The sequence below is a fragment of the Corvus moneduloides genome, chromosome Z (genome assembly GCF_009650955.1).
Source record: "Corvus moneduloides isolate bCorMon1 chromosome Z, bCorMon1.pri, whole genome shotgun sequence".
Classification (NCBI taxonomy): Eukaryota; Metazoa; Chordata; class Aves; order Passeriformes; family Corvidae; genus Corvus; species Corvus moneduloides.
The window spans coordinates 73,218,151-73,231,186 of record NC_045511.1 but is presented as its reverse complement, the minus strand read 5'-3'; the positions used below and the strand labels follow the sequence as shown (position 1 = coordinate 73,231,186).

The 13,036-nt window shown below is 41.1% G+C and overlaps 1 protein-coding gene across 5 annotated transcripts in view; it reads left to right on the top strand.

Annotated features, from left to right (window-relative positions):
• Positions 1-483: 483 nt before the first annotated feature.
• The window catches only part of CCNH (cyclin H), a 29,125-nt gene continuing 16,572 nt past the window's right edge, over positions 484-13,036 (top strand). For 3 of the 5 annotated variants that reach the window (XR_004237671.1, XM_032097151.1, XM_032097154.1), the window contains exons 1-9: positions 484-624; positions 743-865; positions 2,011-2,084; positions 2,358-2,568; positions 2,871-3,034; positions 4,754-4,824; positions 7,318-7,429; positions 7,998-8,058; positions 9,950-10,039. Coding sequence is in view for 4 of the 5 variants with exons in the window: in XM_032097151.1 (XP_031953042.1) it covers positions 508-624; positions 743-865; positions 2,011-2,084; positions 2,358-2,568; positions 2,871-3,034; positions 4,754-4,824; positions 7,318-7,429; positions 7,998-8,058; positions 9,950-9,994 (978 nt within the window). In the remaining variant the exon portion in view is untranslated. Of the gene's footprint in view, positions 625-742; positions 866-2,010; positions 2,085-2,357; positions 2,569-2,870; positions 3,035-4,753; positions 4,825-7,317; positions 7,430-7,997; positions 8,059-9,949; positions 11,631-13,036 lie in introns of those variants that run through there. The other 2 variants (XM_032097152.1, XM_032097150.1) reach the window with 2 other exon arrangements.

Genomic DNA, 13,036 nt, shown 5'->3' with positions numbered 1-13,036 from the left:
CAGTGTCTGCCCCTCCTCTTCCTCTCACAAGGAAGTTGTAGACTGTAATGGGGTCTCCCCTCAGCCTCCTCTTCTGCAGGCTGGACAGACTAAGTGACCTCAGCCACTCCTCATATGGCTTCCCTTCCAGACCCTTCATCATCCTCATGGCCCTCCTCTGGATGCTTTCTAATACCTCAATGTTTTTCTTATATTGCGGTGTCCAAAACTGCCCCCAACACTCGAGGTGAGCCTGCTCAAGTGCAGTGTAAACTTGCAAGTTTACATTAATAAAACCGAAAGAGAAACAAGAGAATGATGCTATTGTGCAAAAATTTACAGACGTTGTTTACAAAACAGCGACATGGGTCTTTTTGCCAGAGGTCGTCCTAAAAAATGAAAAGTTTGGAAAAGGAAACGGAAACGTCCCTCTCTCACGAGGGCCTCTCCCGGACCCACCCCGCCGCGCCCCGCGCGCTGGGGCGGCTCCCGGCGTGCCATGCGCGGGTGCGGCCATGTTGCGGAGCCATGTTCCACAGCAGCACGCAGCGCCGGCACTGGACCTTTCGCGGCGGGGAGGAACTGGCGCGGCGCCGCGCCGAGGGGAACCGCCGGGCCCGGGCCAGGGCGGCGGCCAGCGGGAAGGTGCGCGGGGCTGCGGGGGTGGCGGGGGCTGCGGGCGCGGGGCGGTGCCGGGGTGGAGGGAGCGGGGCCGGCAGGGTGAGACCGCGGCGGACTCAGGCGCGGCTTTCCTTCTCCCAAGGTGCCGCAGGGCGACCCGGTGCTGCTGGAGCCGCACGAGGAGCTGGCGCTATGCAAGTACTACGAGAAGCGGCTGCTGGACTTCTGCGCCGCGTTCAAGCCGGCGATGCCGCGGTCCGTTGTGGTAAGCGAGACGAGGACGGAGCCGCAGTCTCGGCCTTCCTTATTCCTTCGCGTGCTGCCTGCGTGGCTTGTTCTTGAGAGCACGGATATCTTTAAAGCCTCTTTTCTCTCTTCTAGCGCTACAGTCTGTGGCCGCTTTTTTGTTTCGTTTTCTGACACATGCAGGCATTTCAAAACCTGATGTTTTTCAACGTGATCTTTTGCTTGTGGCTCTTAAACTGGCATGGGTGACTGAATTGTTTTGTTTCCCTTTACAAAGAGTAGAAACAAAATAGCGGTAGATGGTTGGTGGTAATGTTTGATGATAAAATGAAACCATCTCCCAGTAGCTAAAGGAGGCGGTCCCAAATTTGGGCTGTCATTCAGTTGTTGGCTCCAGCATTGATGCTGGTCTGACTACAAAATTAGCTGGATCAAGTACTGACAAAATACTAACCTACAAAGGAAAAACAAAATTACTGTGAACGGGGGTTTGTCTTGAATGCAGAAGAGCGTGTTTTAGAAGGGAGAAGCGGGGACTTAGAGCTGAAGAACCGAGTGAAATTGTGCCTCTCTCTCACTAAGCTATTAAGATGTATGATTTATTTTGTCCCGTTAGTCCTCCCTTTTCGAAGCAGGTGTGGTGAAGAGTGCCGTGCTTGAGGATGTCTTTGAAAGGTGGCAGTCACTGCCATGGCATGTTCTGTGAAGCCAGACTGATGTTTGAGAAGTAGCCCATGCAGAGTCTCGTTTTGGAAGGCATCAGCTTTCATGCTGATAAACATGCTGCAGAATTTACTGATCCAAAAAGTCAAATGGTTGGGATTGCTCACAACTTTCAAGATGATTTTTTTCAGCCTTACCAAATTTTTTTCATAAAGATACTGTTGGCTTTTTAAGCATTGTCTTCCAAAATATGTCTAAAAATAAAGAAAATTATTTTGTATGGTAGTCATATTGTAAGGCTCTTACAGGCAAAAATAAAGACTTTGAAATATTTAATGACATGGCTGTGTATGTGTCTTAGTGCCTTGGTGTATGTATCCTGTGTGCCTGTAGTATATATTTAAACTTGGCTGTTTTGTGATTTTTTTTCTTTTTATGTACTTATATTTTTTCTTAATCCATTTTTGGTTTTTTCCCTCCCTGTTTTTTTTTTCAATTTAGGGAACAGCTTGCATGTATTTCAAACGTTTTTACCTCAATAACTCAGTGATGGAGTATCATCCTCGGATAATAATGTGAGTTATAACCCTTCTTGAGTTACTGTATCAAATGGAATATTGAAGTATGATCTTTATATTTGTAAAGACCTGAAAAAAAACCAAGAAAGAAAATCTGAGCACTTAAGTAGGAGTAAAGACAAAATATGGTTTCAGTTTCACTATCCTTTTGCTGTGTTCAGAACATCATGTTTTAAAGATACACAAATTTTCTGAGCAGAATTCTTGATAGGGGAATGGATGCTGCGTATGTCAATTGTTTTTGCTTTTTTTGTTTTTTCCCTCCTCAAGGCTGACATGTGCATTTTTGGCCTGTAAAGTAGATGAATTTAATGTATCCAGTGCACAGTTTGTTGGTAACCTTCGAGAAAGTCCTCTTGGACAGGAAAAAGCTCTTGAACAAATACTGGAATATGAACTGCTACTTATTCAGGAATTGAACTTCCATCTTATCATCCACAATCCATACAGGCCATTTGAGGGATTTCTAATTGATATTAAGGTAATACTCTCTGTTATGCTACATGCTATGTATAGTAAAGTAATACAAGTCTGTCATGCATTGCCATAAAAAACTATTTCGTTTTGTGGCTGTAATTTAAAAGATCTAATTTCTAAAGTGATAGACAAATACCTAAAAGATAGTTGTTTCACTTGTGGTCTTTAAGCTATTTAGGATATTTTTGAAATAAAAATATGGTCTGCTACCTTTCAGCTTTATAAAATACTGTTGAATTGTGTGTTTTGAGCTCATGAACAGGAATGACAAACAGCTGCTTATTTTCCTAAATCATTACTTTTTAGACTCGCTATCCAGTGCTGGAAAATCCTGAAGTTCTGAGGAAAACAGCTGATGACTTCCTTAATCGAGTGGCTCTGACAGATGCGTATCTGCTCTTTACGCCCTCACAGATAGCTCTCACTGCCATATTATCTAGTGGCTCAAGAGCAGGAATTAATATGGAGAGGTAGTATTTTCTTTCTTACAGGTGTGATTTAAGCAGTTTTTTTGCTTCATGTATAAAATTGTTTTGCTCTAATATTCTTAACTAGTAGAATTGTGTAGTTACTGATTGATAGCACTGGTCTGTTCTTTATGTTTTAGAATGCAGTGGTACTGTTCATTTTCACAAATAGGTGAGGAAAGCAGTTAGTTGCTGTCTGGTTTTTATATTCTTTTGGAAAAAGGGAAAAAAAAACCCTGGTGATTTCGCCTTAATTAGAACAGCATAGGATTTTCAGACTCAGCTTGGGGGTTACACCATGAAGAAAGTGGAAATATGATAGAAAACTGAGAATCAACTGAAACTACGCTGAACTGACAGCTAATGGGCATGCTGCAACATGCTGTGTTTGGCTGCTGCTGCTGCTGTTCAGCTTCCATGGATATGAAGCAGGGCTAAGGTGTTGCTTTAAATCAGTTTTTTCTTTCCCTTCTGTGTTCTTGCCACTGGTGTTTGCACAGGCATTATCAAACACTTTGATATGTTTGCTGAAATGTGTAGTTTGCTTGGTTCAGTTCTCTTATGGACAAAAAATACACTTTTCTTCAGATAAACAGCTGAGGTGGTTGCTGTAATACCATGCCACAGCCTGTGAGCATTTTGCATCTGGAGTGTAACACCTCTAAATCCAAGAAGTTGTTTTAAAATAAAATCTTCCATCTGCTCTAAATGTATCTCACATCTTTCTTCTAAAAGAAAGAGTGTTGGGAGTATTCTCTACAGGATTCACTGTTTTCTCAGAATTGTGTAAAAACATTCAGGTGCTTACTTTAACTTGAAACTTGATCTTATTCCTAGATCTTATTCCTAGATCTGCTTGTGCCAAAACTCAGAAAGGCAAGCTTGCAAAAAGAATTAAAATAATTTGTAGATAGTGTGTGTGACTCAAGGTGTCTGAACTTCGTTTGCACGTTCAGGAAGAATTCAAGTCTCTGTTATCTGTCTGCACCCTACAGTTGTTCCAGCCTTGTCATTTATTGTTTGATGTGAGCTTTTCCTGCCAGACATGAGAGAAGCTGCTGGTGCAGCTTCAGTCTGTGGATCTGTGAGCAGGTGCACCTGCAGAGCTGGTACAGAACACCTGGGAACTGGAAGACCTGTTGCTCCCATGATGAAGGGGATAGAACTCCTTGGTTGTTGTGGTTGTTGGTGAGGGCATTGCTCGTGTGTGTTGGGGTTTTATCCAGGCAGTGTGCATTAGGGTTCTTACTAAAGAGAAGTTTAATCTCCTTGGGAAGAGGAAGAGACCCATAGGCTCAGACAAAACAGGGTTTAGTAATAGCTTTCAGCTGTCAAAAAAAGCAGGCCTGTCTTGCAAGCTCTGCTGTCTGTTGGTCAGTCTGAAAACCACTCTTGTTTGTCCTGTGGGCGTACTGTACAATAGTGTGATGTTGTCATAGAATCTTAAATATAATTTGACTTAGCTCCATGAGGCTTAGAAATGTCTCATTTGGCAGTGTTACTTCTCTGTGGCTGGGGAAGTACTTTTGTCACATTCTTACAGTGACAAATTTGCTTCTTTATCACTTTATAGCACTTAAGTAACCAAAGCGTTCCTTCTTACCTAATTATAAAGCTCTAGCAGATATGAGTAATAAATAATACACTTTTTATTAATTCATAGTAATTGCTACAAATTATTATGACACTTTTAAGAATTTATTCTTCTGTGTCTCTTTGCAGCTATTTATCAGAAAGTCTGATGCTGAAAGAAAACAGATCAACCTTATCCAGATTACTAGATGACATGAAATGTAAGTAAACATTGGAAAAGTATGATAAAGAATATCTGGAAAGGAGGAAAAACCATCTTTTTCCAAATTACAGAAGCTTTAGATAGAAGGGTGTGCTTCAAATGGTTCTCTTCACCTTAAGGCATGCATAAGTAAAATGCAGGCAGGTAGAAAACTACCCAGCATGTCGATGGAAGGGGAAAAAAGACTGAGACACAATGAACAAATAAATTAAACAAATGAATATGAACAAATTAAATAAATTAACAGGCTAAGGACCTCCCTGGTGCTTTCAGAACATAAGTGCTAGAGTCGGTTAAGTGCTAGCAGTTGATTCAAAAGTGAGAAATTTATTTCGAGAACTAAATAATGTTTTTTGTAAGACAGAAATCAATTGCTTTTCAAGTCACCTCACCATATCTTAAACACTACAGCTTCAGGCAAAGCCTGCATGTAACAACTACTACCACCAGAAGGTGCCTTTTGTAAGCTAAATGATTAATGTGTTATGCCAAGATTTATACTGCACATCTGTTCTGCAGTTATGAGGTGTTTCAGCTATAAGATGCTTAGCTTCACTAGTGAGAGAAATGTGTGTGTGTGTATATGTAACAAATATTAAGAATATTATCATGGTTTAGCTAAGCTAAAAGGGAATGTAGTACACTGATTACTACCTTTTTGTATTTAAATGAAAAGGCTGTGATACGAAATTCTCAGTAAGTAATCAGTTATTGAATGCGTTAAGCTAATGCATGCACTTAAAATGGGAGTGGTGGCAGTGAAACTAGGCTGCCTGACATGAGCAGTGAATGCATCATACAAGTAACCAGAGTCTACAAATTCAATTTACGTTCAGTTTATAAAACTTAAGATGCCCTTTCCTTTCTCTTCTTCTAAATCGCATCTTTAGACTTCCATTGCTGAGATGGAAGGGAATGCTGGGATCACTACTCTTCAGTTATTATGGATGGTAGCTTTAGCCCAAAGGCAGCTCTTCCATAAACCTAAGATGGTTGGAAGGAAATTTTTCAAGCATTTGTAAATGACTTCTGCAGAGTACTGGTGGCAGAGAAAAAATCTTGTAACGTGAATTTGCATTATTAATGAGATTGGAACTGATATTTGTTTAGGACAGCAGGTACAATGCTGATTGCAAAAAATACCTGTGTATTTTGAAGCTTGTTGGCAGAGTAATGTGAACTCTGCCTTAAGGAAATCCAGAGTCAGTGATGCTAGAGACTTGTTTGATTGTAGTTACAATGAGGGAAGGAAGGGTGAACTGTTGGCTCAAGCCTGACTGAGACGTAAGCAATACTCAGCCACACTGGAGACTGGATAGGGTTGTGTAATTCACAAGTGCAGTGGGCTGACCTTAGCTGGATGCCAGGTGACCACCAAAGCCACACTATCACTGACCTACCTAGCTGGGCAGGGGAGAAAAAAGAAAACAAGTTCATGGGCTGAGATATGGGCAGGGAGAGGTCACTCGCCAGTCACGCTCATGGGCAAAACAGACACAGCTGGGGGAAATTAATTAATTACCAGTCAAATCAGAGTAGGATAATGAGAAGTGAAAACCAAATCTTAAAAAGGTCTTTCCCCCATGCCTCCCTTCTTCCTGGATTCAATTTCACTCCTGAATTCTCTCCCTTCAGTGCAGGGGTACTCAGCTTATGATGTGTTGTTTCTGCTGCTCCTTCTTCCTCACATTCTTCCCCTGCTGCAGTGTGTGGTCCCTCCCACAGAGACAGTCCTCTACAAATTTTTCCAACATGAGTCCTTCTGACGTGCTGCAGTTCTTCATGAACTGCTCTAATGTGGGTCCATTACACAGGATGCAGCCCTTCAGGAACAGGCTGCTTCAGTGCGAGTCTCCCACAGGGTCACAAATCTTGCCAGCAAACCTTCTTGTAATAGAGGTTTCTCTTCCCAAGGGTCCGCAGGTTCCTACCAGGACCCTGTTCCAGCATGGTATTGCCAAGGGGTCACAGCCTCCTTTGGGCACATCCAGCTGTTCCAAAGTTGCCTCCTCTACAGGCTGCAGGTTCATCTGCATGCTCCACACTCCTGCTGACCTTCATGCAGGGGCTCAGCTGCTTCACCATGGTCTGCACCAGGAGCTGCAGGGGAATCTGTTTCAGGCCCTGGAGCACCTCCTTTCTCTCTTTCGTCACTGACCCTGGTAGATGTAGGGCCATTCTCATATATTCTCATTCCTCTTTCTAGCAGCACTTAGTGTTGCACCAGGGTTTGGGTTTTTTTCCTTTAAATCTGTTATCACAGGGGCATATCTACTGTCACTCAATAGGCTTGGCCTTGGCCAGTGGTAGTATATGTCTTGGAGCCATCTGGCATTGCCTCTGTTGTATATTGGAGGGAGCCTCTAGCAGCTTCTCACAGAAGCCAGCCCTGCAGCCCCCGCCACTAACAATATCTTGCCGTACAGACCCAACACAGCAAGGCAGAGCAGAAATTATCTGTGTGCTTAGATGTGTGTTGCTGCCATTTTAGGCATGAAAAATCTCATAAAACGATACGAACTGCCGAGGCCTGAAGAGGTTGCTGCTCTAAAACAGAAGTTAGAGAAGTGTCACAGTTTGGAGCTTTCATTTAATACAAACCTGTAAGTAGATCTTGGATGTGTTAAACTTCGGCCTTTTTTATTGGCATAGGAACATTAGTATTTGCTTACCTCTGTGAGTGATGGAAAATGGAAGCCCTTAGATGTGCACACTGTGTTTGCCTGCTTGCTATGAGTATCTACTGGAAGCTGAGATCCAAGACTCAAAGCAGTGCTTTCAGTTACACCTAAAATAGGTTCTTTTGTGCTGATTTGCACTGCAAGCTGATTATTTTGTAACACAAAACTGGAATACTGGGTGGCTTCTAAGGTGTGGCCAGTTTATGTTGTATGTAATGAAAACTAAGGGCTTTAAAATCAGGTGGTTAAAACAAGAATGTTATAAAGGCTTAATGTTTTCTTAAGAATTATGTGGATGGCAAACGACTCCTGATTTTTCTTTTCTGCCCATTTCACTTCAGTATGCATTCTGAACTTGCAGCAAGCTGCATGCTGAGGCTTTGGTAGTATTTTTATGGAACAGGTATGTCCACAATGTAATTCTGGGGTCAAATAAAGATAGTCTTAACTTGTAAAAATACATAAGCATTCCACTTTTCTTCTGGGTTAGGAAGAAGAGGAAAGGCTATGAAGATGATGAATATGTCACAAAGAAATGTAAAATGGATGAGGTCAGTAAACCTACTTGTATGAGTTTTTCCTGTTTTTTTCACTCTTAATTGCTAGGACAGAAGTGACACGGCTACTGAGATAAACGTATGCATCTGTAATATAATTTTAATTGTTGCTTAGACTGAACCTTTTTCAGCTTTTTTTTTTCCATTTTAAATGGAAAAAATATTCACCTGCACTTGAAAGTGTTCTTGAACACCCATGTTTTGTGGAGAGGGGAACGAACACGCAGACTATCCTTCCTGCTGTTTCTTGTGCTTTGAAAGTTTTATTTACTTCATTTGGTTTCTTGCTCAAAGCAGTATAGTGCTGGACTAAATTTATGTCAGACAATTTGCTAACAAGGCTGCATTAATTACAGATGGGTAGCTAGTACTTTGGATATAAGACCAGGTATAAATAAGGTGGAGATAAACTGATGAGGGTGACTCAACAAATGATAACAGTACTAAGGTTGTCCTTTACATCGGAGATGAACACCTTCCAGAGCTTTTGTTTGTAATACGGACTGGAAGTTGGAGAGATTCCACATTGGCAGAGGTGAAGAACCCTTTTTAACTAGACTCATCTTGATACTAAGACACTGGATACTGGTAGTCTAAGACACACTAACTATGGCATTTAGAAAAATGTGCTGACATCTGAAGAGGATCACCTGTCAAACTCTGAAGATAAAAGACAAGATTTGTGTCTTTTGCTATTAGAGATTATCGTAGTAGGTTGATGCTATAGTGTCAAATTAGAATCTAAAAAATTATTTAAACAAGATTAAAATAAAATTGGTATCGAAAGTATGTTCTAACAAAATGTGGAACATTAAACTTATTTTGTAACTTTATTGCTGCAAAAACTTGTGTTTAGTGTTTATTCCAAATGCTAGTCTTAAAATGTATATTGAAACTGGCAACTCCGTAAAACAGGCACTTGCAAAATTTTTCACTTTATGACAGAATGGCTTAAGAAAACAGCTCCATATGAGCTTTGGAGGTTTCACTTGTTCCCTGCCCCAGTTTAATTTGTGTCAGTTACTCTGCTGTGGTTTGAGGCAGTTTTGATTTTGGAGCTTCTTTTTAATTAGTATCTGTAATTCTTTGCCTGATAGGCAATAACCTGATAGGATAAATTCACATAGCCTACAGCATGACAGACTCTTGCACAATTCCAAAGGTCCTGAAACTCAGGATTTTTCATTATTGATGTATCTGAACTGGGTTTCTACTTGTGTAATTTCACTTCTGAGTAATTCTCACAGGAAAGATCAGATCTGAACTGGCCAGGATATAAAGTGTGCTTAACTTTTTGAAAGCTTACTGAGTGTGCAAACTGCTCATACCTTGAGGCTTCATTAATCCTGTAGTTAGCTGATATTAGACTGTAGTCTACAAGTGCACAGTCAATTCTGATCTAATTTCTAACATGTTTCTGGATTTAGTTGTTTGCAGCTGAAGGTTAGTATCAGTAGGAAAGCCAGAACTGGTACAGCAAGCTCATCGGTTTGAAATGATAGTAAAAAGGTAATGGTTGAGCACAGATGACTCAGCTGCCAAGGTGACAAAGCCATGAAATGCACAAGACAGTAGTAGAAGTTGCAGTATGAGCTATTTTGGAATCTCTACATCATTATCCAAATAAAGCTCATGCTTCTTTATCTCAGACAGGTGCTGAAAAGGGGCTGCTAACATGACTGTCTCCATGACTGTGAGCATAGGTATGGATAACTAGCTTTAAGGTTAAAGGCCTGACTTGCCCCAAGTTACACTATATTTTTAGTCTTGTGTTCCTGGAATCTTTCTGTAAGTTCTTAAATCCAGACCATACAAAGCACATCAACACCACACACCACACCACACACAGATGTCGCTCAAGGTGTTGTGTTTTCCTTTCCATTAGGAAGAGTGGACTGATGATGATCTTGTGGATTCAGCATTACTTTGAAGAAGATGGACTCCTACCACTGCATGAACTACTCTCTGGTGTCAGGTGTGACTTTGCCTGCCACAGGTTCCTTTTTATGTGTCCTAAGGGCTTTGTGCTGATAGTTCTTACGTTGGCAGTAAAGCCTTTTACTTTCCTAAAAGAATGAGTCATGGTTCCATTAAACCCTCACCCTTTACAGGTCTGACACTAGCAAGAATTACTTGCTTCAAAAAAACTGGCCCACAAGTTGTTTTTGGTTCAGAAAAAGTTTGATGTGGCTCCAGTGTAGGGTTAGAGCAGCAGCTGATTTATTTCCTTTTCATACATCCTGTTGGAGTTCTACAATACACACACCTAAGTGCAGCTTTGGGTGTTCCCCAATTTCATTCTCTTAGCTGCATTTTGTGTGTAACAGGTAGATTAGCTAGGTAGCTCTGTCTTCCAGTCTGTATTTTTACCATGTTGTATTGCCTATAACCAAGCAACTAAATCCAAAAATAATCCCTTTTATATATGTTAAAGACCTAAGTAGGACAGAATGAAAGGTAAATTATTTACTCCTCTGAGATGCAGTCTAATACAGGCGTGACAGGGTTATGGGACTCTTCTAAGAAAAGACTTTCCTAGTAACAAGGTCTTGCAAACGGGTGTATTGTCACTGTGGCAGAGCATCACATGTGACTGCCCAGTGCCTTACATGTGACATTTGGGAGCTCTCAGCTTCAAGAAGCTGTTCCAACTGTAGACCAGGGCAACACAGCAAGAGCCACTATAATACTACAGCAAAGGTGCAAAAGTAAAGTCTGATTTTATGTGACAGTGAATTGGCAGTTCTAACAGGAAAAACAGTGTAGGCATTATAAAAGTCTACAACAGTGTTCGTTCATACGATAAAAATATTTGATTATCTCATTAGTCTTGTCAGTGAATCTTTTTATTCCCTATTATTAGATCACTGCCTAGAACATAACACATGGTGATGGTGAAATACCCTCTAAATCAACAGCACATTTTACTTTTCATTTTTTTAAACAGTTTGTGGCAGGGCAATGGGCAGGGACACCTTCCACTAGACCAGGTTGCTCCAAGCCTCATTGAACCTGACCTTCAACACTTCTAGGGATTGGGGCATCCCTGGCTTCTCTGGCCCTGTGCCAGTGCCTCACCCCAGTCCCACGGAATAATTTCTTTTTATTAAATCTCAGCCTACCCAAGGTGTTTTAACATCTACTTTCTCACCCAGCAGTGTACAGCTTAAGGCATATGGACAAGGTAATGCTGTCTGAGGATTCATGCTCAAAAAATGACACAGTGTGAACACTGCAAAGTACACCACCAGTGCAGACACTAAAAATTTCCACAGCATCCAGAGTTAGACGGTTTCCATAGAGTCAGAGATATGGAGCTTGACTTATTTTAGAAACTTATTTTTCACTAAAAAGACCAAACAATACCTATTTTATAAAACAGTTTAATGAATGCATGCATGTCTGATACAATGATCAATAAATTTACTGAACTCAAATTATTTACTGTTGTAAACATTTTACAAAAGCATTGTGATTTATCTGGATATACAGTTCTTGATGGAAGAACTCTTCAGATTGAATCAGTGGCACATCAAAAAAATAAAGCTGACAAGACCCATTCTGCATATTCTCTCAACATAATTCCAGCAAGAGAAACAGCATGGTATAAAAAGTGTACAGTAAACATTGTTCCTACCATAACATCAAATTCTGGAAATGGTAAATACAAGTTAAAAGTGGTTGAAACAGTCAAAAGTCATAATTATTGTAGCCAGTCAGAAATTACAGTAAGAAATGTTATCCAGTTATAGGTGGTTGTCAGAACACCACCTTTCTTCTCATGTCAGTTGATAATTCCTTTCCAACCAGACAGCAAAAACTTTGGCAATCAGAGGTGCTGAAAATTTCGAAGTCGTGGACACAGTCACAGCATTTTCTCTGCAGAGGAAGGTGAACTGTACACCAAGGCTCAGAGGTTGTAAAAACTGTTTCCAAGTGGAAAAACAAAAGTGCAAATGTCCTGCACAGATAGCTTAAAAAAAAGCTGCTGGTACAATCATTCACCAACAGGGTATTTGTTTTCTTTTTGCATAGTTCACACATCACTGGGAATGTGACAGGGTGTGCTATTTTTGGCAAGAGCAAGAAGAAAGTGTGTAGCGGGTTGAGTTTGAAACCGGGCGGAAACACCAATTAAATGTAGTGGTTTTGGTTCAAAATATTCATTACTTACTTATTTTCCTTCAGTGAGATAAGAATTAGGAGAAAAGCAAAGCAGGCACAAACCTTAAACAGTTGCAGTACAATGAAAGAGTTTTATTACTAACAGAATTAAAAGTAAAGAGAAAATAAAAAAAATATTAAAGCAAATCCCCCCCCCCCCCAGCACTTCTCTCCTTTTATCCAGCTCACACAAGGGATAACAGAACATGGGATGTTAGTCAGTGTTCCAGTTCTTGAAAAGTCTCTCTCTTATGCTTAAGGAAAAAAGGGGTTTTCCTTCAGCTGCACGTGGTTCCCAAACTGCCACTAACAGCAGATCCGCCTGGAAACAAACAATCTGCTGTGTGTAGAACATCTCTCCCATGAAAAATCTCACAGTTCCTTCACACTACAAAACATGGGCCATCACATGGGGTTATTCATCTTTTTAAGGATAAGTTCTTTTGGCCTGCACACAAAGGCTTTTCTTCGCCACAAGTCTCTAACAGCCTCTTACTACTTCTATATAGCCTGGCATAGGTACTCTTCACAATCTTCACAGGCACACGAGGATTCTCCATCCCCCCATGTTCTTCAAATGGATTAAAGAGACAAGCAGTTTGTGGTATTACAGTTTCTCACCACGGCATGCAAGAAGGTTTCTTTTAAGCTGCGCGCCAGAATCGCGGCACCGCCCTCTTTTCTCCCGTCGCCATTTCCAGCTCCGTCCCACGTGACTCACTTCTCTTTCTCTCTGACTCCGAAGCCGCCATGTTGAAGGGTGTTTTTGTTCAGGCTTTACGGTGGAGAAAGCCTCGCTCCCTCTGTG